Below are 26,868 nucleotides of genomic sequence, written 5' to 3' on the forward strand. Positions count from 1 at the left end.
CTGAAGGACACGAGGAGTCTTTCGACAAAAAGAGCAAGAGGCCGTGATCAAAACAGGTCACCCTTGCCCCAGGTTACTTACTCGTTACCAAGAGGGAATCACCTTTCTATGTAGGAAATGAGTGGCAGCCACACCTTGCCTAATTACCAAAATCCGCTGCGCCCGGCGGAAGGGCCCGCCTCTGTCTCCAGATGAGCCTTGCTGTCGGCAGTGCTCAGGGCTTCTGGCCTAGCTCCAGTTCCCAGGGAAAAGGAGGTTACTGGAATAAGTTAAGTAACGCCTTCAGGAAGGCATCAGATAAATCCAGACTTTGGGATGAGAACCCACATCATGAAAGCAGAAATAGGCACTGGAGCATCAGGGAACACCAGAAGCTGTTCTCCTGTAAAGGAGCCCAAAGGGACCTCCCTACCAAATGCAGCAGTCCTGGATTGGGGACACCTGTGGAAATGTGGATTTGGGCTGAATCGTGATGACTTATAGAGAGGTTCACTTTCTTACAGATGATGTGGGAGGATATCCTTAGTCTAAGGAGATGCGTGTTGAAGTGCTTGAGGGTCACGTGTCATGAGACGAAGGTGGCAGTGCTGCAGTTGGTCAATCTGGGTTAAAGGAAATGGGTTTTTATTGTTCTGCTCTTTCAAGTTTTCTATAGGGTTGATCATTTTTGATGGTAAAACTGCTGAGCCAAAAAGCAAAGACCCTTCCCAGAAGCCCTCTGGTGGGCCAGCTAGAATTGTGTCACTAGCCTGTGTGTAAACCCAGCGTCTGGCAAAGGAGGAGAAGGACCACAGAGACAGGCTTGTGGACCACTGGGACGCACTCCCTCCTCGCACATCTGGTCAGAGGCAGAGGCCCCTGAACCAAGGCAGAGGAACGGAAAAGGGAAGATTGCTGTCAGTAGTGTCTGCTGTAGTGTGATTAATTTTAAGCCAGAATTACTTCTTAGCACTGACTCTTTCACATAATTTTAAAATTTTATATAATTAAAAATTGTAACAACTGAATATCATTTTATACATTCAGATTTTAAAGTGTCCACGTAAGATAACTTTTGAGTCTCATAACGTTTATCTTTTTTTTTTTTAAATGACTGCTTTCTTAGATATTACAACTCCTTGGGTTTGAGACTTTTAAAGTTTTTCTTTTATTACTTTTTGCAGGTTATCCGTACTTTAGATCCTAAACAAAATCAAGGAGCAGCACCAGAAATACAAGCTCTTAAAAATCAGCTCCACGAACGGGATCGGCAGTTCCATTCATTGGAGGTAGTTTACTTAATATGATAAGACATTTGATTTTTTTATTTTCGATTCTAGAAGCCTTGCTATGCACAGTGGTCCCTCAACATCCACGAGGCACAGTTACCAAAATCCATGGATGCACAAGTCCCTCATAGAAAGTAGTGAATGTGGTTATTTGCATAAAATCAAAGCCCATCGTCCATGTGCTTTAAACCATCTCTAGATTACTTATAATACCTAATGCAATGTAAATGCTATGTAAATAGTTGCCTATGGGGACTTCCCTGGTGGCGCAGTGGTTAAGAATCCGCCTGCCAATGCAGGGGACACGGGTTCAAGCCCTGGTCTGGGAAGATTCCCACATGCTGCAGAGCAACTAAGCCCGTGCACCACAACTACTGAGCCTGCACTCTACAGCCCGCAAGCCACAACTACTGAAGCCCGCACGCCTAGAGCCCGTGCTCCACAACAAGAGAAGCCACTGCAGTGAGAAGCCCACACTCCGCAATGAAGAGTAGCCCCCGCTCGCCACAACTAGAGAAAGCCCGCGCACAGCAACGAAGACCCAACACAGCCAAAAATAATTAATTAATTAAAAAAAAAAAAGATATCCATACTTTAAAAAAAAATAGTTGCCTTATGCATGGCAAATTCAAGTTTTGGTTTTTGGAACTTTCTGAATTTTTTTTTTTTTTTTTTTTGTAATATTTTCAATCTGGGGTTGGTTGAACCCGTTTATGTGGAACCCATGGATATATAGAGCTGACCGTACAATTGTGCCCACGAACTTAGATAGTTTATTGTGAGTATTGTATTTATGTTGAATCATTTTCCATCTTAACATGCTTACATGTGCTTGCTTTTTAGAAAGAATATGAGAAAACAAAGAGTCAAAGAGAGATGGAGGAGAAATACATTGTTAGTGCCTGGTACAATATGGTAAGAAAATAACACGTCAAAACATATTGCAAAATTCAGTGAATATGTATCATTTATTGTACTCCCTTTACTGTAGAAGTAATTCTACCAAATGAATCTGAAAGTAATTACTGTCCTAACACACACTAACAAAACCCTAATGCTGATCTTAGGGCCAAACAACAGATACAGGAACCACCGTAAACGGGGCTAGAACACGTCATTATCCCTGTCCTAGAGGATAGAAAGATTTCTGTCTCTCAGGACCATTTTATTCTCGGGGGGTAGGGACTTTAATAATATCTAAACACAGACACAGTAGCTTTTGTTTTGTGGGACTATTTCAGTGCTTTTGCAGGAGCAGTACTTGTAATGAAAATAGTTTAACTGTCTCTCAGGTTTTGGTAAATGTTCACGGTCTTAGACCCTGAACAGCTGAAGGTTTTGAAATTGAATTTTCCAAAAAAAAATCTTAAACGTGTTGCGGGGGAAAATAAATGCTTATCAGCATTTTGGGCTTCAGTAAGACTTTTCTGGATATGAAGAGCTATGGATTTTGAAGAATGCTGTACTTTTTTCAGTATTTTTTTTCTTAGACCTTTTCTTCTTTTTCTGCTTTGTTCTTCTTCCCAATAAGACCACTCTGCCTTTTCAAAGCGTTAGCTGCCTGAGATAGGAAGTTGGACCAGATTCCTTTCATCATACCCCTCTGACCCTGTAGTTGTGTTATTGGCACAGTACCGTTTTACAATTACAATTGTAAATTATACCATTTTACAGTTATAATTGATACTGTGTCTGAAAGGTTCGTGTCCCAGGTCTCCTAATAATGTGATTTGAACTTTGTCAAAATTTCATACAATTTTATGACATGTCCACATTTATATTTGCCTTGGTTAAAACTACATATTTAAGATTTTTATCACAATTTTAAAACACAAAAAAGGAAATCATACTGGGTTTACAGTACCATTACTGTTAACAAATATAGATTAATTGAAAATTAAAATGTAAAAAATAAGAAAAACCTGTATTTAAGGAAGGTCTCTGGGAACTAGTCCTGACTTCACCCACATTGTTTCCTCTTCGTCCTCCTTCAAGGTTAATGTTAGCAATCTGGGAGCTCTGCCCCTCAGTCCTTATTAGTGATTTCATATACCTGATTGATTTTTATGGCTTCACATATTGTGTTTCTTATGGAACAAAGCTGATTTATTCTGTGACGTGGTATTAAAGAAGAATCCTAGTTTTCAGCTCTGCAGAGAGTGAAGGAGTAACTCCCAGTAGGATCACACAAGTTATGTTCAGATAGGGTAGCCGGTAACAGCTTCATACATACATTCAGAAAGTTCTGCATCCCAGACAACCGAACTGGAAGTGAGGATGGTGAGTGCTGGGAAAAGGTATTAAGTATCTCAGGGAATGGCCTCATGATGGATACTGAGATCTTGAAGGTGAGTCTAGAATTTGAATAAGTTGTTTAGAATGTGAAAGTTAAAAAGGTATATTTTAAATAAAATATAATTGTTAATTTATGTAGCCAAATTAACAAATATTACCAATAGATATTTGTCCATTTTATTCAGATCCTTAAATGCTTTAATTCCAAACTGAGTAAGAAGCACATCCTGGGTTTTCTCATGGGGAAAGTTGGAGAATGTTGTGCATTGGGGTCTGTTTGAAACGCAGAGCCATGACCCCAGGTTCCCTGGAGGTGACTGGAGGTGGGAGATTTGTCTTGCCTTCTGCCTTCCGTGCGGGCTTGCCCAGCGCCTCTGGCGCCTGCCCCGCCTCTCCCCTGGCTCTGTTTCTCCTCCTTCCCTGTTGCCGGCGTCCGCTTGCTCCCGTCATCTCACTTCCAATCACCGGTGAGATGAAGCGCCGCTCCCAGTTCTTCCTGCTTCTCTGGCCTGGGTTCTTCGCTAGCTTATTAAATGAGAACCGAAACCCCTTTTTCCGGGTCTACTCAGGGTCCTCGCTGTTTACTCCTCCACGTTTAGAGAGCGCCGCAGGTTCTCCCTCCTGTTCAGGTGCCCTGGGCCCGGCAGGTGGGCTCATCCCCCTTCTAAGCGGGTAGGCCTCCTTCTCCAGTCCTCGGGAAGGACCCCTGCGCTCCTTGGGCCCGCTGTGTGGGCCAGCCGTCAGGAACTTCCCCTAACAAGTCTGCCTGTGAAGAAAAGCAGCGTGGTGGTATGTATTATACCTGGTGTGACTTTCCATCCTAAGAAAGAACAAGTGCTTTTGTGGTTTTCTATTCTAACTAAACCCTCTGATTTCCATATCCCCATGTGAATCAACTGCTACCAATCAATTGCTCTTTTTTTCTTGGAAAATCATTTGATGCATTTGATTCGAAAGGGAAGTATGTATGACTGAGTGTGGATAATGTATTCCAAAGATCCATCTCTGTTATAATCTATTGTTTGGGTTATTGTAAATTCAGAAAATTAAGCCTTAATTTTTCCAAAAGAAGATTTGTACCTAATTGTTGGAACTTAAATGTCTCTAAGATTTTAATCTATCATGAGCAGAGTTAACGTTCCTAATTGTGCCTTATGTCGCCAGGTAACAAATTCTGTGCGATGAAATTTTCTTTTGTGAGAGTGTGTTCCATTATTTTTTCACTGGTTACTTTTTTCCCGTGTTACGTAGGGAATGACTCTGCATAAAAAGGCGGCAGAAGACAGACTTGCTAGTACAGGTTCGGGGCAGTCATTCCTGGCGAGGCAGAGACAAGCCACCAGCACGAGAAGGTCTTACCCGGGCCACGTCCAGCCAGCCACAGCAAGGTAGACAAGTCCTGCCATTAGAATAAAAAACACACCGCATTCAAAGCATACTTCTGTTACATATAACATTTCAGGAAATTCAGCCAGCTTATATTTTGTCTGTATTTCATGTTACTATTTAGTTGTTTCTCATTTGAGGACTTTCTCTCTTCTGTATCTATAATGTTTTAGTTTCTTGGTCCTTTATTTTGTAGTCCTTTTGGTTCCTTTTAATGTGCCAAAATATTTTTAAATGCCCAATTAAAAGTGTTGTATATTAGTGTAGTACTTTTCTTTGTATGAAAATGTCCTTTCCCCAATGGTGTAGGCTTTGTAATGAATTAGATTTTCTGCCAATAATTGATATACAATTTATATTCTTTACTGTGCCTCTGTGTTACCATGCTTTCTAAGAATGTCTTTGTTTAAAGGGAATTAATCTTTTTATGATGTATTAATCTGTGTTTTCAATTGTTTTCCAAATGCACTTCAAATAACTTGCATACTTACTATGTACAATGGTTGGCAAGTGCACTTTTTGCAAAGACATAAATACATTGGCAGAGGTGCTAATCAGATCTTACCTAAGGCACCTGATAGAACTATTTAGAGGGAAAAACTGAGTTTTCACATTGTTTTATAGGAAATTAAATTTGTCCAAAGATTTGGAAACTATTTTTAAAACATAAATAGAATTTCATTATTTCCTACTATCTTATTTGCTGGCAGAAGTGAATGCACTGGTTAGGTTATTTGGGGAGAAGTTACAGAAGAAAAAAAATCAGGCAGTGTGTTCATTTTTTTTCTTTTTTTGGAATATCACAGTAACTGAGGATCAGATTCTAGCAATGGGCTGACATTTCGTTGCAACTGCCCTCCACATATAAAAGTATATAAAAGATGTATTTTTTATATACTTATGAGTCATAGGTGGCCTTACCTTTGGGGTAATTTCCTTGTTGACTTGCACCTCATTTGTCTTACTTATTCCTTAACATAAAACCTTCTATTTCTCAATAATTCCTAATACTTAACATCTTAGTATCAGTCGTTAGGATCAATAAGTGACTTCTTGTGTCTGATGTTATGACAGGTGGCTGTCATATTTTTTCTTAATTCTATGTATTAGTCTAAGAGTTTGCTACTGAGTAGATTCTCTTGGGTATTTGGTTGCCCCAAAGTGCTTACATTTGTTGACAGATTATAAACTATGTTTATTTACATTGATGAATGGCTGTCAAGTAATAATGATTGTAAAGCACTTTGACTATATAAGGTGCTATATAAATGCAAGATATCATTCATTTGAACATGAAATGTCTCTGCCTAACTTTCCATATTGGCCCCAAATTATATTTAAGTTCCCCTCCAGCCTTTTTCTTGCACCATAGCCCATAGCCCAGTAAAGCAAAAATTTACTGAAATTAGGTCGATTATTTGTTTGTTTTTGGTTTTGGATAGGTCACCTATTAAGAAGATTTTATTTCATATACTTGCTATTTAGAAGTTCAGGTTTCGTTTAGTTTTGTGTATTAAATACAAATGAGTAACTTTAAATCAAGCTAAACATAATCAAGAATTTTCAGAAACTCTATTCCAGTGTTTGATTTTAAATCCTTATTTCCTTTTTTATAAGAAGTTGACCTAAAGACTGTTTTAGGTGTTTTCATTTGTCCTCAGAAACCGTACTTGAAGAAAGGTATTAGAATATACACAGAAATGACTCCATGCATTGTGCTAAGTTTTTGCATTAAGTACAGAAGTCTGAGCTCAGTGTGAGTGCTTCTGCCTGGTAAGAAGAAAAGCAGGAAGACTTAGTAGTAGTGGAGAGAACCAGCGAGTGGAATGCATCATGGGGTTTCAGGAGGGCAAGCAGACCTAATCAACATAGAAAGTTTTGAGAATGAAAGATTAAACATGATTTAAGATGGGTAACCCTCCCACACCTCCACCCGTCCCCGTCCCTTTATTTCACAAATCAGAGTAAGGATCCAACAGTTTTAAAACAGGGCATGAACACTAACCTTGGTAAAATTAAAATTATTGGGAAATATACCTGCAAAATAAGATAGATGAAAATCAGAGTCCATGAGCTGTTTATTAAATGGATTATATCCCATGAGAGAAGAGGTTTTAATTTTAGTTCTCTATTTACTGTCCCAGCCCTGGTCTCCTACCCACCCCCCTGCTCAGATATGTTTCTCTAAATGGGAGAGGAAAGTGCCAAGCTTTAAGAAGGAAGTTTTCCATCTTATTTTTCTTCAGCATGCCGTTATTTTGGTGTTTACGTTCGTAAGTTTCACTCACCTTTACAGTATCTTTAAATTTTAGTATATTGCTTTCGTGCCATAGCAGAAACTTTATTTCTAAACATTCTGTGATTTTTTTAAAAAACCAGGAATAGAACTTGGCTGTCCCAGTGCGGACCCCGTCTCCCTTGCTCAGCTTTGGACAGGATTTGTAAATTCCTCTTTCTCTGGTGATGACACTGGGCACACTGTGGACTCAGCACAGAGTTACTGCGCTAAGGTTGGGGTTGAGCCGTCACCCCCTGTCTGAGTTCTTGTGAACAGAAAGCTTATTTTCTGTTTTCCCTCTAACCAGGGTGAGAAAATACAGAGTTAATAACTAAAGACTACAAAAGCATGAAATTTATATTCTGTAGTGTGTATTTAAGAAGTTTGTAATGGGGAAAAAAATCCAGCAAATATTATAGTTTACCGCATCTTAAAAAGAGAGTAAATAATACAGCTGTACGTTTCTTAAAAGAACTTGCAAAAACCCGATCATACCTTTTTTAGTATTTGTCTGATTATTTAATAATAACTAAGAAAAAGAAGTCCCAAAACAAAGGCTCCATTTTCTAAAATTGATCAGCATTGAATTATTTCTGTTTGATGGCCCAGCCTGGTAAAATTGGCTAACAAGATGATTCATTATAATAAGGATAATACTGTCCGCTGTTATTCTGTTACGGTCTTACTGCTTTGTCTGTATGATAAAAGCTCAGTTGTACAAACTTGAGCTAAATGTTTCCAGTCAGAAACATCAGCCCATATATATCAGCAGTCTTCAGCAAGGCGTGAAAACCGGTGCTGTGCAAACAAACCAGCAGTAAGTGATTGTGAGGGGAAGGGGGATTTAGGTTGAAGAAAAGGTGCATTTTATTTTTGAGCTATTTTACTCACACTTCCTTTTCAACTGCAGTTTTATTTATTCATATCTAATGATATGAAATATTTTGTAGTGTCTCTTGCTCTCCAACAAGCATTCATCTTTTAAAGATAACACCGTGTTGAAAACTTGAAAATCTTTATTCTGATATAAGAATTTTCTTGAAATAAAATTCTAAATTTTTGAATTTATCCTAACTCCCTGCATTTAATCTCCAGTGGTCCAGATCTCAGACTCCAGGAGTGTTACACTTTTCCCCAGTTGGAACACATGAGGTTTATCTGAAAAAGCGTCCACAACCCACAGATAGTGTAAACCTAGTTAGTTTACAGCTACCGGGATAAGAACCTGTGATCCTAAAGGGAGAGGAAGGTGCTTGGCATCTTGCTTTTTGCTAGGGGCAAAATAACAACATGCTTCTTGTTATCTGTTCATTAAACTATGGGAGCATGTTTTGACTTTTTATCCTTATATTACAAAGTGACTCTTTGCCTAGAAATGGCTGTTGAACTGATGTAGGATTGTACTCCTTAACAGTGAGTAGGAGTCCTACCCTTACAGGTAGGAAGGACTGTACAGAACAAAATAAGATGGGATCTCAGAATCTTTGAAAATTATTTTAGCATGTTTTTAAATTTTTCCCCTTTTATATGTTAAAAGGGTTTTTCCATTCAATAATGATAATCTCTTTTCCTATAGTCCCAGCTGTCAGAATGGCAGCTTATTTTAGTAGATGTGCAACCAACCCAGTTTCACTACATTTAGAAAGCAGTTTCAGAGCTTATTCTTTGTAACTATAATGATTCGAATATTTTGTATCATGAAGTTTTTATATGAGGGAGGCCATTCTCAATGTGTCTGTCATCCAGTTTTTTACTTTGTATAAAGTATATTTAAATAATAATTGGTGTATGTTTATTTTATGGAAAAATTTGAAAATATTTTAGTGTCCAATTTAAGCAAGATAATTTTATTGTTCTAAAGTTGTGCAATAAATACTGTTTCTTTCTCAGAAGCCTAAAAAACATAAAATAATTTGCTACTGACACAGCTAATTTCTGCCCCTCCCCATCCCCCTAAATCACAGAAGTATCAATATTTATCTCCCTTTTTATAAAATGAGGAACGGCACAAATATGATGACATCCATCTCTTTTAAATCACTGATTATGTTCTTGGAAAATACGTACTGATAATTTTGTTCTTAAACAGCCTTTTATCAATCCAATTCCCATGTATTTATAAATATCAAAACTTTAAAACTTCTATTTAATGTTATCTTGAAGTATGCTTGAATTCTTCACACTGCACTTAAAATGACAGAGAAAGGGACATTGGTTTACTTGAGGAATAAGAGGCCCGACCCTAATTATGGCAAGTATGTGAGTTTTAGCAGTTGCGGTCTATGGATGTTTCCTAACAATTCTATTTCAGCAATTACGTCTCTCTTCAGTATGTTTCTGCTTTCTAACATTTTCCAATAATATTCTGTGAGATAGGTTTGTATGCTGTATAGAAGTGAACGTAGAAATCGGAAATTAACCGAAGGCTGTCAAGGCAGATCCATTCCCAGTGAGTAGAATCGATTATCGGAAAAAGAAGGGGCCTAATTTTGAACAAATATCCAGGCAGATAGAAGTGCTAACACTGTTAAACCTATACTTGTCTTAACAAATGTTCCTAAAGTAATAGTTTGCATAAAATCTCCTGATCTTATTACATGATCATTCAATAAGAAAGAGTAGACAAAAAATAACTTATATTCTAATTGTCCTTCCCTTCAGTGGAGATTAACTGGACACCCAGTATTAACTGTACATGGTTATGAGTGGAGGGGAAAGCATCTATTTTCATTTTGAAACTGTTAACCCATTACTAAATCTAAGATAGTGATTTAAAGCCATGAGGACAGGATGATCTGATGAGATGGGAAGAAATCTGTGGTGGCTGAAACTCACTACCAACTTCCTAGCAGTTACCTAGGTCCGCTGCTGTGTCTAGTTTGCAAACCATGTCTCCCTTAATTATACGTAGTAGCCCCACAGAAAATTTTGTTTAAAATGAAGACAAGAGTAGACTTTATATATATGTGTGTGTGTGTGTGTGTGTGTTTATATATTCAAGGAGAGCCTTTATATACCTAATACATTACTGCCAGGCTCTGAATTAGATGTTTAGGGTCTGCAGATGAAATCATCAGAGAAGGTGTCCGTAGCCTCAAAATTTAAGGACAATGGGGCTATCAAATATCCTAAATTATATTGACTCAGAGCTTAAAAGAATAATTAAATATCACGAGAAGAGCAATCTCAAAGTGAGAAAAAGAAAATTACCAAAGCATGCTGAGGCTTTAATGTGTGTGGGAGACTTCTGCGCAGGCACCGTTGCCTTAGAGATCTCTAAATTGACAAAGGAAAATAATTTGATTAGCATTGATACTGTAAAAGTTATAAAAGGGACTCATGTTTATTCTCGGTGTATTTGTCAACCTATGGACAGTGAGTACTGTATATATATTCTATAGTGTGCTTATTTCATAGATGTCACTGTTAGAGATGAATGTCTTAATATTATTTACTACTTCTACTCACTTATGTATTATTTATACTTTACTGCAAGATTCACAGCACTTTACTAATATTAGATAATTATTTTCCTTCTACCTTCCTGTGGTATTTTCTATTTACATCTTTTCCACTGGGGTTCTTTTCCTTATTTTGGAACACTCACTAAGAAAAATGTAAAAGATTGCCCAAATAAATAGGCTATGTACTGTTCCTGAAATGTTTAAAGTCAGATCTGAAGTTCTAAGTTTAGAACTCCATTTGAAGCTGGGTTGGGGCTACTAGGCATGAATTACATTTTATATTTCACATTAATAAGACTCATAAGTTAGTACTCGTGAAGCCAAGTTCTCTCAAATGCAGACACACTTAAAACTTTTTGTTGAAAACAAAAGTTGCATTAATACAAAGTAAACAGTCTTCTGGTTCATCAGAAGATGCTCTTACCTTCCATTTACCTGTCTCCTAAAATACAAACCTGCAAACTGTCCTTCACTTTCATAGTTTCTTCAACATTGCATGTACTCAAACACAGGAGAAACAAAGCCAGGTTCCAGGAGCTGTGAAGTCCAAGAATCTGGAAAGTGGTGGGGGTGAGGTGATGGGAAAAGGCAGACACTAACAAGGGCAGGATGCTACAAAAATAGTCTGAGTTCTACTATAACGTATGCTTTATGAACATTGCTTCACAATGGTGTGTTAGTTTCTGCTTTATAACAAAGTGAATCAGCTACAGATATACACACGTTCCCATATCTCCTCCCTCCTGCATCTCCCTCCCTCCCACCCTCCCCATCCCACCCCCCCAGGCGGTCACAAAGCACCGTGCTGATCTCCCTGGGCTATGCGGCTGCTTCCCACTAGCTATCTATTTTACATTTGGTAGTGTATATATGTCCATACCACTCTCTCATCAGCTGATTCTTTTGAGAGATGCTTTGAGGAGTCAGGACTCTCCCGCTTGTACTTGAGTATATCTGCGTTCCAACCCGAGTCAAAAGAGAGTGAGATATTTGTTGTTACGTAAACACCGACACAAATGATTGCTGCCAAATAGGGAGATTTGCTTGTAAGAACTGTCTCTTAAAGTTTTTTATTTTGCGTTTCTGGATGAGAGAAATGCTTTTATGGTGTGAAGAGTTTCTGTAGTGCTTTCTTCTGCGTTACCCCTCCCCTGCTCTGCTGGTGTGCTTGGCGTGGGCAGGTCACCTAGAAGAGAGAAGCACAAATAGAGAAGGCTAGACTCTGACCTTTGAGGGAAGAGCCGCTTTTATCCTCCCCGAGTAAAAAAGTAAAAATGAAACACACCTGTATACACACACACACACACACACACACACACACACACAGTCACACTCACACACAAGGACGAAATGGTAAGTGGGTAAGTCACCTTCTAAATGTCTTTAGCATCCGTTGGCTTCTTGTTAATCTAGTTAAGAGTAGATTCTAGACCTGCATTGTCCAATTCACTAGCCAGTTCACAGCCACATATGCTAATTTAAATTAAGTAAAGTGAAGAATTCAGTTCCCCAATCCCCCAGCCACATTTCAAGTGCTCAGAAGCCACCCGTGGAAAGTGTGTTACCATTCTGGACAGCACAGATATAGAACATTTCCATCGTTGCAGAAAATGCTTTTGACAGTGCTGTGGTGCCCAAAGAGAGAATAAGGACAAAATAAAGATACTCGGTTGACTTATGATACTCTTGGATTTTACCGGCATCATTAAAGAAAGCTATTTTTCTTATAAAAATTAATACCAGCCCTTTTAAAAGACGCTGGAAAAATCAAAACCCCATTCTTTGAAACTAGTTTTCAATGTATTTTTTAAACAGATTCTTAGCACTTTACTTTTTAAGTGATATTATTAAATAACTTCATAAATCATAACTTAGTATCTTCAGGTTTTTTCCTTTTTTAAGTAGTCTTTTAAAATTGATGATACATCGTTTCTAACATTTATCCAGCAGAAACTGATGAATGCTTAACTTACTTACAAGTAAAAGTTGATAAACATCATATCCCTCTGTTTTGTTACCTTTAAATCTTTCTATTTTGTTACTTTTAAATCTGTATAGATCTAAGGAGAGTTGCCAACAGTTTTTTTGTTTCTGCCCCTAAAATCACACTTGATCATCTTCTACCTTAAAGGTATATCAAGATCCAAATAGTTTCTTTGATTTTCTTCATAGTTTCTTGCTCTTAATTACTTAGATTATAAAGCAAATTAAGTTTCATGTGTGAAGCAAAGATTTTATTCCAGCAACTTAATGAAACATTTTTTTAAGATTTATTAATTGACTTGGCCTATTACTAAAGTGCTTAACGTAACTAAAAGGATCTACACAGATGCATCTTTGAATTTTTTAGTGAATGTAAGAGACTAATCGTAACTCTTTGGAGTCAGCTTGGTACTTAGTGAAAACTATCCCGTTAGGCAGTCAGATGCTTTCCTCTTTGTTTTTAAATTTTTTAATCAAGCTGCAGACTTGATCCAGTAGTGTCAAATTCCAGGCAACTATAATGAAATTCTTATTGTTATTCAAGTACAGATGAGTAAATGGTGTGATTTGAGTTTGTTTTATTATTTTCATGGTGGTCTAATTTAATGTGTGTTCTGCAGAGACTCATATTACTAGTTAAGGGAAATTTTCAATATGCTTGAAATAAGAAAGAACATGCTAGTATAAATACAGGAAATGACTGTACACAAATGCCAATCAATCATTTGGGGGCTTTTAATTTTTTTAATAGTAGTCTTTTGGTTTTTTAATAGCCTTAGTTATTTAAAATTCAGATGCACTGAAATGCCATTGCTGTCACTAGCTGTTTACAGATTATGTGTAATTCATAAAGTTTTGTACTCAGAAGAATAATTTCCAGGTTTACTCTTGTTTTGCAGTTTTCATGTTTTGACAATTGCCCCACCGTTTATAACACCCAATTTCTAGTTGTGTAATGAATGGTAAAATTCAAACATATCTAATTTAATAATTTGCCTTATTTTGATTAACAAATTCTATCAAAGATTTGGGGATAGAAAGAGGCTTTTTTCCCTGTAGTATTTTTTGAGCTTTTCAGATGCGCTGGAAACACCTTAGTCCATTGGAGGTGGGGCTGTGCTGGTTACACTCCCAGCTCCAAAGCCTTACACTCGTGTCTCAAGTATTACTGATTGTTCTGTGAAGTGTTAGTTTGATATTTGACATTGTAGTTATCCACCTTGCAGTTTAGCCTTTGCAAAAAGGATATTGCCAGGTATGTTCTTATTTCTGGTTGACTATTGAATTCGTAATTTCATGATTTCATTCTTAGTCATAATCCAAAAAGGAAATCCACGTGGGACTCTAAATTTCTCTCTCACCTCACAAATGGAATCAATACAGTTTTAACAACATTGTACATAAATGGCATCCAAGCAGTTTTCCATCTGTTTACCGAGTTTACCAATCATTTACTCTGTGTTAGACTTGTGGGTTTTCTCACTATTTTTCTGAGGTAAATGACTTGTGAGAGAGCCTCAGTAAGAAATTTTCACCAAAATCTAAAAAATGTAAAGTCCAAGAAATCACCAGAAGACAGATTTTTAATTTTTTGAAATCTTATATTGTATTTCCTTTTGATATCACTTATTCATTTTAATTTTATGACTGCCAACTTGTTATGGTATTAATTATATGTATATGTTTATATGTATGCATATAGTATATGTATATGAAGAATAAAGTTAAGATTTGGTCAAACTATATTTTCCCATTCAAGTACAAAAATGTTTTCAAGGCTGCAGGAAGTGTACAGTTGTCATACAAGTTGTAAATAAAGACTTGTATAAAAATTCAGCTTAGATTTTTTCTGCTCTTAGGCCGTACAAACACATGTTTAATAATTGTCTAATAGTATCCATCCGCTTGCCATACTGTCCTGTCAATTTAGATATTATGCCACTGACTGGCTGTAAATCAGGAATAGTCTTTGAGTTTTTTCCCAGTACCTAGGATAAGTTTTGTTTTGATTTAGGCTGGTTCACAATGTGTGTAAGCTGACTATCCAAAGTTCTGAGGGATAAAAGGTAAACATGGCTTCTCCCCTCTTACCACAGACAGTCCAGCAAGAACCAATGGTAGGTACTTACATTCTTTCACAATATAAGGCATTATTGTTGAAGCATCCTATTTAGGCCATAGATGCCCCTTTTCATGCCTGTAGACCCTTAAAATTCACCCTTTTCCCCCACCTCCACCCTAGACATGATTGAAATATGGCATCTTCAGTGTCACGTAAAGTGGCAGCAGCAGTGGAGAAATCGATTATACTTACATTAAAATAATTCCAAAGTGAAGTTAGCACCAAGATTTAAAAACAAACAAACCTAGTATGCATGTAGCCAAAATAGTGCCCACTTTAATGTGCATTTAATCTGACATTCTAATGTCAGAAAGAGAAATGTAAGTGTTCTCCACTCATTAGCGTGGAGATAACCATATTAAGTTTAGCCTTTATTGAGTGTCTGCCCTGGGTATTGAATGTTGAAGCAAAGGAGGAGGGGATGAGAAGGTAGGTAAATCACAAAAATTAAAGCAGCTGCCTTGAAATAGCTGTGTGATCAAATGGGGCACAACACAGGAATGTTCCCACCTAGAGTGTGTCCCAGCCGGAAGCCCCTGGTCGGCCTTGAGTGCCATTCTGGTCATTCCTGCAGCGCACTACTGCACAGTGTCGTGGGTTTAACGATGATGTGCTCTCCTGGGGCTCTCCTGGGGCTGGGTACAGCCCCAGCTGCTCTCTGTCAGGCCCCTCATTCGCTCCCAGCTAGGTGATGGCCGAGGCTAGAGTCATCCGAAGACTCTTCTCACATGTGGTACCCAGACTGGTGTGGACAGAGCGCCCAAGGGTGATCAGGCCGCTCCCCACACAACCTCCCGACGTGGCCAGCTGGACACACACAGTGGAGTCGCGGGGGAGAGGGACTTCCTAGATGCAGCTGGCTTCCCCAAAGCAGGAGTAGTGAGAAACCCTGCGGAAAGCTCCAAGTCTCGTCAGCACCCAGCCTTGGAAACTGCACAGCATCAGTTCTCTTATTAGTCAGGGTTGTCACAGATAAGACCAGGTCCAAGGGGCTGACCCTCCACCTCCCAGTGGAGGAATGACCCACTTACCACAGCTGCATTGTCTGGATTCAGAGAGAAGTAACACTTCTGCCGTGAAGATCATACTCCTGAAATCAGGATATCTCCCCGTCTTCTAATCCCTGTGCCAAGCACACCCACAGGGGTGCAAAACCACCAGGTACATAACTACACTGTGAACAAAAGCTGAAAAGTTTGAAGCCACAAAAACATGCACTTCTTTTAACAGGTGTCTAATTGTATTGTAACATGAGCTATAAAATGTTTCTCCTCCCTACTTCGGCAGTTAATTTCTGAGACTGTATTTTAAGGGAATTGTCCAAAATATGAGTGTCTCTGTGTAGTGAGATGAACTCTCCGTGTTCCTAGCCAAAGTCCCCCATTTGTACGATGGCTTCTCCTAAAGGACTTGTTTCCAGAGATTTCTCCCACTTCCCGGTCTGGTATTTTCAGGTTTTTCTGCTCTATTGAATCATTCCTATTAACATACAAACATGCTGATATTTCTCATATCTTCGACCTGTCTTTATTAATGAATTATTGTTAATTTTTAAACTGCATATCCTTTTAAAATTTATTTATTTTATTTATTTTTGGCTGCATTGGGTCTTTGTTGCTGCACGTGGACTTTCTCTAGTTGTGGCGAGCGGGGTCTACTCTTCATTGCGGTACACGGGCTTCTCATTGTGGTGGCTTCTCTTGGTGCGGAGCACAGGCTCTAAGCACACGGGCTTCAGTAGTTGTGGCACGCAGGCTCAGTAGTTGTGGCGCATGGGCTTAGTTGCTCCGCGGCATGTGGGATCTTCCCAGACCAGGGCTCGAACACGTGTCCCCTGCATTGGCAGGCGGATTCTTAACCACTGCACCACCAGGGAAGGCCTAAACTGCATATTTTAAGTGTGCAGTTTAATAATTTTTGAGATGTATATACTCATGATGAACCCATCACAACGATCAAAATAATGTGCATATCCATCACCCCAGAAAGTTCTCTCAGGCCCCCTGGTAATTGCTCCAGGCCCTCCCAGTTCCCCTACACCCACCCGTATCCCTGGACAACCACATCTGCTTTCTGACACTGTAGACTACTTTGTGTAGTTAGTGTACAATTCTGTGTAAATGGAATCCTGCAGTATGTACTCATTTTTGTCTGGCAACTTTTACTCAGCATTATTTAAGGTTTGTCCACATTATGTGTATCCATAGTTCATTCCTTTTTATTGCTGAGTGGTATTTCACTGTATGGATATGCCACAGTTTGTTTATTCATTCGCCTGCTCATTAGCATTTGAGTGCTTCCAGTTTGGGGCTGTCACAAATGAAGCTTTGTATGGGCGTGTGCTTGGGTGAACACCTGGAGTGGAATGGCTGGGTCCCATGGTAGGTTTAGATACTATTCAGTACATTTATGCTTATTACCAATTTTGGCTTAATTTTTGTATATGGTGCAAGTGCAAGGTATGGATTGTAGGGGTTTTTTGTTTATTGGGGTAGGCATATAGAATGATCCAGCACCATTTGTTGAAATTATCTTTTCTCCACTGAAATGCATTTTACAACTTCGTTGAAAATCAGTTGTCTTTATGAGTCTTATTTCTGGATGTCAGCTGTTACACTGATCTGTATCTTGACACCAGTAATACCCCATCTTGATTATTGCAGCTTTAAAGAAGTGTTGAAGCCATGTAATGTAAACCCTCCATCTTTTTTCTATTTCAAAGTTGTTTTAACTGTTTAGGTCCTTTGCATTACCTACCATATGAGTTTTAGAATCAGCTCATCAATTTCTACAAAACAAAACCTGCTGGGATTTTGACTGGGATTGCATTAAATCTATATATCAACTTGGGAGAATTAACTTAATATTGAGTTTTCCATCCATTTATTTAGGTCTTCTTTAATTTCTCTCATCAGTGTTTTATAGTTTTCAGTGTACATGTTTTTCATATCTATTGTCAGATTTATCCTAAGTATTTCTTTTTTTTTTATGCTGTTGTAAATGGTATTGTTTTTTAATTTTAATTTCCAGTTTCATGCTAGCACATAGAGATGCATTTGAACTATCTTTTGGTTTACTTAATTTTCTCTGTTTTTTTTTGTTTTGATTTCTATTTCATTGATATCCATTCTGATCTTTATTATTTCCTTTCTTCAACTTACTTTAGTTTTCATTTGCTCTTTTTCTAGTTTCTCAAGGTAAAAACTGAGGTTATTAGTTTAAAACCTTTTTTATTTTCTACTATAGGCCTTTAGTGCTAAAAATTTCCTTCTCATTACTACCTTAGCTGCATTGTACAGATTTTTATATGCTATGTTTCTCTTCTCATCTAGTTCAGAATATTTTCTGATTTTCATTTTCATTTCAGCTTTGACTCATGGGTTATTTAAAAGTGTGTTATTTACTTTTTAGGATTTGAGGATTTTCCAAGAACTTTTCTGTTAGTGATTTCTAATTTAATTCCATCATAGTTAGAGAACATGTTTTGTATGGCAGGAATCCTTTTGAATTTATTGAGATTTGTTTTATGGCCTAGGATAATGTCTATCTTGGTAAATATTTTGTGTGCACTTGAAAAGAATTTTCAAGAATTCCGCCGATGTTAGCTGTAGTGTTCTATAAATGTTGATTAGATGAAGTTAGTTGAGAGTGCGCTTTAAGTCTTCTAGAGCATTACTGATTTTTCTATCTACTTTTCCTATCAGTTATTGAGAGAGAGATGTTGAAATCTGACTATAATTATGGACTTGTCTATTTCTGCTTGTAGTTTTTGCTTTATCCATTTTGAAACTATTATTAGGTGCATAAATTTTTATACTCAATACGTCTTTTTGATGAATTGATTCACCCTTTGTCATGAAATGATCCTCTTTATCTCTGCCAATTTTCTCTAATCTAAAATCTACTTTGTTATTGTTATAGACACTTCACCTTTCTCCTAATTAATGTTAATATGTCTTTTTACATCTTTGTACTTTTTCTTTCATCTTCTTATTTTTAACTTACTTGTGTCTTTATATTTAAAGTGGATTTCTTGTAGGGAGCACATATTGGGTCTTCCTTTTTATCCAACCTGACAATCTCTGCCTTTTAATTCTGTCTTTAAGCCATTTACATTTAGTATGATTATTGGTCTGATTAGGTTTAAAATTTACCTTCTTGCTATTTGTTTTCTATTTGTCCTCTCTATTCTTCATTCCTTTTTTTTCCGCCTTCTTTTGGAACAACTGGGTATTTTTTATGATTCCATTTTATCTCCTTTGTTGACTTATTTGTTATAACTCATTTGTGTTATGTTAGTGGTTGCTTTAGGATTTATAGTATACTTCTTTAATTTATCACACTTCAATTTCAAGTGATATTATACTCCTTCAGGTATAATAGCATAAGAACCTTCAGTATTATACTTCCATTTCATCCTTCTAGACTTTATGCTAGTACACTTTAATTCTACATTTGCTATAAGCCCACAATACATTGTTGTTTTTACTTTAAGCAGTGAATTATCTTTTAAAGAGAATTGTATAATAAGAAAAAAATGGCCTTTTGTATTTTCCATTACAGTTACCATTTATGGTGCCTTTTTTCTTTTGTGTACATCCAGAATTCTATTTTGTATAATTTCCTTCTGTTTTGATGGATGCCCTTCAGTATTTCTTGTACTGAAAATCTACTGATGATGAATTCTTTCAACTTTTATATATCTGAAAAAGTCTACTTTGCCACCATTTTTGAAAGAAATTTTCACTGGGTGTTTTCTTTCAGTTGTTTAAAAGGTTGTTCCACTTTCCTTTACCTTGTATTTTTTCTGTATTAGTTGTCTATAACTACATAACAATTAACCCAAAGTTGGCTGCATAGAAAAACATTTTTTTTTGTTTAAGAATGCAGTTGCAGCCTAGCTGGTGCTTCTGGCTAAGGTCTCTCACAAGGCTGCAGTCCAGGTGCCTGCCAGGGCTGTAGTTATCTTGAAGCTGCACTGGGGGAGGATATACTTCCAAGTGTACTCACATAGCTGTTAGAAGGCTTCAGGTCCTTACTGGTGGCCAGAGACATCAGTCCCTTGCCATGTGGACCTCTCTATAGCACAGCTCACAACATGGCAGTTTGCTTCCCTCAGAGTGGGGACTCTGAGAGACATAAAGATGGGGGGAGGGGGGAAACATGTTGGAAGTCACAGCCTTGTAACCTGACATGACATCCCATCCTTTTGCTGCTTCTCATGATACATTCTGGGTTCACTCTGGCTTATGGCATCAGAAGACATGTACTAGGAGGCTGAGAGCACAGACTTCAGAGCCAGACCACCTGGTTCAGATTCTAACTGCACCACTTTACTGACTCTGTAACCTTGGACAAGTTATTTAACCTCTCATTATCTCTGTCTCCTCCTGTGTAAAATGAGGATGATAGTAGTAACTACTTTATAGGGTGAGAGAGTTATACACGTGAAATAAGAGAACAGTGGCTGACTCATAGTAAGCACTGTGTGTGATAGCTATCACAATTCACAGCATTTTTTTTGAAGAACAAAATATTGGAAACCAGCTATATACATTCATGTTTTGGAGAATAGACAAATGTATCATTGTCATACAATTGTATGCTATATAACCAATAAGAGGATCTAGATCTGTTATAATAGAGACAGATCACAGAAATAATGTTGAGTGAAAAAAAGGCACATTAAGTTTTAGACACTTGGACTATGACAGTATGTTAAATTTGTAATTTTTAATTAACAGACTTTTAATATCAAAAAAATCTAATGAATATAAAATTCTGTTTATATAATCCCAAATTTATTTATAACCCTGTCAAATTATATAGCCCTATATATACATGTCCTTCCATGCCTGTGTATACACATCTATGTCATTCTTGTTTCACTTTTCCATACAGTGGGCTTGGCATAATTTTCATGTCAATGCTATTTTTTTGCAGAACAGATTTCTATAAGTGGGACTAGGATACTCAGTTTTAGGACTAACCATTATCTGAGTCTTCAGTGAGTCATAACCTTTTTGCTGGTAGAGGGTCTTGCCTGGATGTTGAAGGCTGCTGACTGATCTGGGTGGTGGTTACTGAAGTTGGGGTGTCGGTGGCAATTTCTTAAAATAAAACAACAGTGAAGTTTGCCACATCCCTTAACTCTTCCTTTCGTGAACAATTTGTAGCATGCAGTGCTGCTTGATAGCATTTTACCCACAGTAGAATGTCTGTCAAAATTGGAGTCATTCCTCTCAAACCCTGCTGCTGCTTTATCAACTCAGTTGATGTCATATTCTGAATTCTTTGTTGTCTTTTCAACAATCATCACAGCATCTTCACCAGGAGTAGATTCCATCTCAGGAAACCAGGATCTGTGGTTGGCTGCACCCACAGATGCAGAACCGGGGATGCTGAGAGTTGACTCTAAGATTATATGCGGGTTTTCTACTGCATGGGAGTCGGCACCCCAACCCTTGGGTTGTTCAAGGGTCAAATGTAATTATTTTTTCCTTTGGGCTTTTGGTTTTAGTCTCGTGTTTTTCACCATTTCACTCCAATTCTGTTTTCCTCCTTAAAGTATTTTTTATTGTAAAATATAATACAAAAACAGGAAAGTACATAGTATGAACATGTAGTCTTACAAGTTGTCATATAGTGAACAACAATGTAACCGCATCCCGGCAGGATTAAACATTGCAAGTGCCTGAGAATCTCCACACATTTCCCTTCTCAAGCTCCTCCTTCCCCAGAGGTAACCACTAGCCTGACTGCTATGGTAATGGTTCCCTTTTTTGTTTAGGGTTTTACCATTAAGTAAAAACAACATGGTATGACGTTGCCTGTTCCTAAACTTTGTGTAAATAGAATTATACAGTCTGGCTTCCTTTGCTCAGCATTTTGTTTATACAGTCATCCTTGTTATCATATGAGCTCCAGTTAATTTATTTCATTTTTGCATATAATTCCATTATATGACAATATACATTGTACCCTTGATGAGTATTTTGGTTGTTTCCAGTTTGTGGCTATTCCAGACAATGTTGCCAACATTGTTCATATTTTCTGACACATCAGAGTATGCGTTTCTTTGGGGACGTACCTAAGAATAGACTTACTGGGTCATTAGGATAGGTATCTTCAACTTTCCTACATAATGCCAAACTTTTCCCAAAGCAGAGTAGTCATTTGGAACCATCAAGCTTTTTCATTTTTGCCAATGTAATGGGTAGGTAGTGGTATATAAAAATGTCTTTAATTTGCATTTTCCTGATTACTGAGATTGGTCACTTTGTCATGTATTTATTTGCCATTTGGGTTTCTTCCTTTGTGCAGAATATGTTCCAACCAATTTGCTATTTTATTCTAACTCTAAAGGCTGGAGATTTCCTCCTATATTATCATCTAAGATATTTATCTTTTGCATCTCATATTTCAGTATATAGTATGAGGTAAGGATGTAATTTTGTTCTTTCTTTTTTTTTTTCTGGTATTGATGCCTAATTGTCCCAGCAACATTATTCAGAACACTAGATTTTTCTCACTTCTCTGCAGTGAAGGTTTTGTCAAGTCTCAAGCATCCATATATATTCATAGATATGTTTGTGAGTTCTCCACTGTGTTCCATTACTTGCTTTGTCTATTTCTTTGGCAATATCACACTCTCTTAAATCACTTCAGCTAAAGTATTAGAATTAATAGAAGTTAGGACTTACCAGGTGGCGCAGTGGTTAAGGATCCACCTGCCAGTGCAGGGGACACGGGCTCGATCCCTGGTCTGGGAAGATCCCACATGCTGAGGAGCACCTAAGCCCGTGCGCCACAGTTACTGAAGCCTGTGCGCCCTAGAGCCCACGCACTGCAACTACTGAGCCCATGTGCTGCAACTACTGAAGCCCGCGCGCCTAGAGCCTGTGCTCTGCAACAAGAGAAGCTGCCGCAATGAGAAGCCCATGCACCGCAATGAAGAGTAGCCCCCGCTCGCCGCAACTAGAGAAAGCCCGCGCACAGCAACGAAGACCCAACAGAGCCAAGAAAACTTAATAGAAGTTAGGAAAGCGGCTAGATATTAAAATCAATTTTACTTATGTATACCAGAAACAGAATAGACAACTGTAACAGCATACCTAGAAGCTGTAAAACCTCATGAGAGACAAAAAACTAAATAAAAAGAGATATGCCATGTTCACGGATTGGAAGATTTAATATACTAGAGTCGTCAGTTATCCCAACATTGATCTACAGCTTTATTACAATCCCAATCAATTTCAATGAGATGGTGGTTTGTTGGTTTGTTGTTTTGAATTTTATTTTATTTATTTTTTAAACAGCAGGTTCTTATTAGTTATCCATTGTATACATATTAGTGTATACATGTCAATCCCAATCTCCCAATTCATCCCACCACCACCCCCCACCCACCGCTGCTTTTCCCCCTTGGTGTCCATACATTTGTTCTCTACATCTGTGTCTATTTCTGCCTTGCAAGCCAGTTCATCTGTACCATTTTTCAAGGTTCCACATATATGCATTAATACACGATATTTGTTTTTCTCTTTCTGACTTACTTCACTCTGTATGACAGGCTCTAGATCCATCCACGTCTCTACAAATGACCCAATTTCATTCCTTTTTATGGCTGAGTAATATTCCATTGTATATGTGTACCATATCTTCTTTATCCATTCGTCTGTCAGTGGGCATTTAGGTTGCTTCCATGACCTGGCTATTGTAAATAGTGCTGCAGTGAACACTGGGATGCATGTGTCTTTTTGAATTATGGTTTTCTCTGGGTATATGCCCAGTAGTGGGATTGCTGGGTCATATGGTAATTCTATTTTTAGTTTTTTAAGGAACCTCCATACTGTTCTCCATAGTGGCTGTATCAGTTGACATTGCCATCACCAGTGCAAGAGGGTTCCCTTTTCTCCACACCCTCTCCAGCATTTGTTGTTGGTAGATTTTCTGATGATGCCCATTCTAACTGGTGTGAGGTGATACCTCATTGTAGTTTTGATTTGCATTTCTCTAATAATTGGTGATGTTGAGCAGCTTTTCATGTGCCTCTTGGCCATCTGTATGTCTTCTTTGGAGAAATGTTTATTTAGGTCTTCTGCCTAAATTTTTGAATTGGGTTGTTTGTTTTTTTAATATTGAGCTGCATGAGCTGATTATATATTTTGGAGATTAATCCTTTGTCCGTTGATTCATTTGCAAATATTTTCTACCATTCTGAGGGTTGTCTTTTTGTCTTGTTTGTAGTTTCCTTTGCTTTGCAAAAGCTTTTAAGTTCCATTAGGTCCCATTTGTTTATTTTTGTTTTTATTTCCATTACTGTAGGAGGTGGATCAAAAAAATCTTGCTGTAATTTATGTCAAAGAGTGTTCTTCCTATGTTTTCCTCTAAGAGTTTTAGAGTGATGTTACATTTAGATCTCTAATCCATTTTGAGTTTATTTTTGTGTATGGTGTTAGGGAGTGTTCTAACTTCATTCTTTTACATGTACCTGTCCAGTTTTCCCAGCACCACTTATTGAAGAGACTGTCTTTTCTCCATTGTATATTCTTGCCTCCTTTGTCATAGATTAGTTGACCATAGGTGTGTGGGTTTATCTCTGGGCTTTCTATCCTGTTCCATTGATCTATATTTCTGTTTTTGTGCCAGTACCATACTGTCTTGATTACTGTAGCTTTGTAGTATAGTCTGAAGTCAGGGAGTCTGATTCCTCCAGCTCCGTTTTTTTCCCTCAAGACTGCTTTGGCTATTTGGGGTCTTCTGTGTCTCCATACAAATTTTAAGATGTTTTGTTCTAGTTCTTTAAAAAATGCCACTGGTAATTTGATAGGGATTGCATTGAATCTGTGATTGCTTTGGGTAGTATAGTCATTTTCACAATATTGATTCTTCCAATCCAAGAACACGGTATATCTCTCCCACTGTTTGTGTCATCTTTGATATCTTTCATCAGTGTCTTATAGTTTTCTGAGTACAGGTCTTTTAGCTCCTAAGGTAAGTTTATTCCTAGGTATTTTATTCTTTTTGTTGCAGTGGTGAATGGGATTGTTTCCTTAATTTCTCTTTCTGATCTTTCGTTGTTAGTGTATAGGAATGCAGGAGATTTCTGTGCATTAATTTTGTATCCTGCAGCTTTACCAAATTCATTGATTAGCTCTAGTTGTTTTCTGGTAGCATCTTTAGGATTCTCTATGTATGGTATCATGTCATCTGCAGTGAGAGTTTTACTTCTTCTTTTCCAATTTGGATTCCTTTTATTTCTTTTTCTTCTCTGATTGCCGTGGCTAGGACTTGCAAAACTATGTTGAATACTAGTGGTAAGAGTGGACATCCTTGTCTTGTTCCTGATCTTAGAGGAAATGCTTTCAGTGTTTCACCATTGAGAATGATGTTTGCCGTGGGTTTGTCGTATATAATCTTTATCATGTTAAAGTAGGTTCCCTCTATGCCCACTTTCTGGAGAGTTTTTATCATAAATGGGTGTTGAATTTTGTCAGAAGCTTTTTCTGTATCTATTGAGATGATCATATGGTTTTCCTTCTTCAATTTGTTAATATGGTGTATCCCATTGATTGACTTGCGTATATTGAAGAATCCTTGCATCCCTGGGATAAATCCCATTTGATCATGGCGTATGATCCTTTTAATGTGTTGTTGGATTCTGTTTGCTAGTATTTTGTTGAGGATTTTTGCATCTATATTCATCAGTGATATTGGTCTGTGATTTTCTTTTTTTGTAGTGTCTTTGTCTAGTTTTGGTATCAGGGTGATGGTGGCCTCATAGAATGAGTTTGGGAGTGTTCCTTCCTCTGCAATTTTTTGGAAGAGTTTGAGAAGGATGGGTGTTAGCTCTTCTCTAAATGTTTGATAGAATTCACCTGTGAAGCCATCTGGTCCTGGACTTTTGTTTGTTGGAAGATTTTTTAATCACAGTTTCAATTTCATTATTTGTGATTGGTCCTCGTATTTTCTGTTTCTTCCTGGTTCACTCTTGGAAGGTTATACCCTTCTAAGAATCTGTCCATTTCTTCCAGGTTGTCTGTTTTATTGGCATGGAGTTGCTTGTAGTAGTCTCTTAGGATGCTCTGTATTTCTGCGGTGTCTGTTGTAACTTCTCCTTTTTCATTTCTAATTTTATTGATTTGAGTCCTCTCCCTCTTTTTCTTGATGAGTCTGGCTAAAGGTTTATCAATTTTATTTATTTTCTCAAAGAAGCTTCTTTTAGTTTTACTGATCTTTGCTATTGTTTTCTTTGTTTCTATTTCATTTATTAATGCTCTGATCTTTATGATTTCCTTCCTTCTACTGACTTTGGGTTTTGTTTGTTCTTCTTTCTCTGGTTCCTTTAGGTGTAAGGTTAGATTATTTGAGACTTTTCTTGTTTCTTGAGGTAGGCTTGTATTGCTATAAACTTCCCTCTTAGAACTGCTTTTGCTGCATCCAATAGGTTTTGGATCATTGTGTTTCCTTTGTAATTTGTCTCTAGGTATTTTTTGATTTCCTCTTTGATTTCTTCAGTGATCACTTGGTTATTTAGTAACGTACTGTTTAGCCTCCATGTGTTTGTGTTTTTTATGTTTTTTTCCAATAGCGTTGTGGTCGGAAAAGAGGCTTGATACAATTTCAATTTTCTTAAATTTACCAAGCTTGGTTTGTGACCCAAGATGTGATCTATCCTGGAGAATGTTCCATGTGCACTTGAGAAGAAAGTGTAATCTCCTGTTTTTGGATGGAATGCCCTATAAATATCAATTAAATCTATGTGGTCTTTGTGTCATTTAAAGCTTGTGTTTCCTTATTAATTTTCTTTTGGATGATCTGTCTGTTGGTATGAGGTGCTAATATCCCACACTATTATTGTGTTACTGTCGATTTCCTCTTTTATAGCTATTAGTAGTTGCCTTAATGTATTGAGGTGCTCCTGTGTTGGGTGCATATATATTTATAATTGTTCTATCTTCTTCTTGGATTGATCCCTTGATCATTATGTAGTGTCCTTCCTTGTCTCTTGTAACATTCTTTATTTTAAAGTCTATCTTATCTGATATGAGTATTGCTACTCCAGCTTTC

General features: G+C 37.6%; 1 protein-coding gene across 5 annotated transcripts in view; it reads left to right on the plus strand.

The window, feature by feature from the left end:
• HOOK3 (hook microtubule tethering protein 3) overlaps window positions 1-26,868 on the plus strand; it is a 120,391-nt gene that overhangs the window by 86,448 nt on the left and 7,075 nt on the right. For 4 of the 5 annotated variants that reach the window (XR_014239047.1, XR_014239048.1, XM_082374833.1 and 1 more), the window contains exons 20-22: window positions 1,164-1,268; window positions 2,112-2,183; window positions 4,815-4,951. Coding sequence is in view for 3 of the 5 variants with exons in the window: in XM_082374833.1 (XP_082230959.1) it covers window positions 1,164-1,268; window positions 2,112-2,183; window positions 4,815-4,951 (314 nt within the window). In the remaining 2 variants the exon portion in view is untranslated. Of the gene's footprint in view, window positions 1-1,163; window positions 1,269-2,111; window positions 2,184-4,814; window positions 15,974-26,868 lie in introns of those variants that run through there. The other variant, XM_082374835.1, reaches the window with a different exon arrangement.

This window comes from Balaenoptera borealis (genome assembly GCF_965194805.1).
Source record: "Balaenoptera borealis genome assembly, chromosome: 21".
NCBI lineage: Eukaryota > Metazoa > Chordata > Mammalia > Artiodactyla > Balaenopteridae > Balaenoptera > Balaenoptera borealis.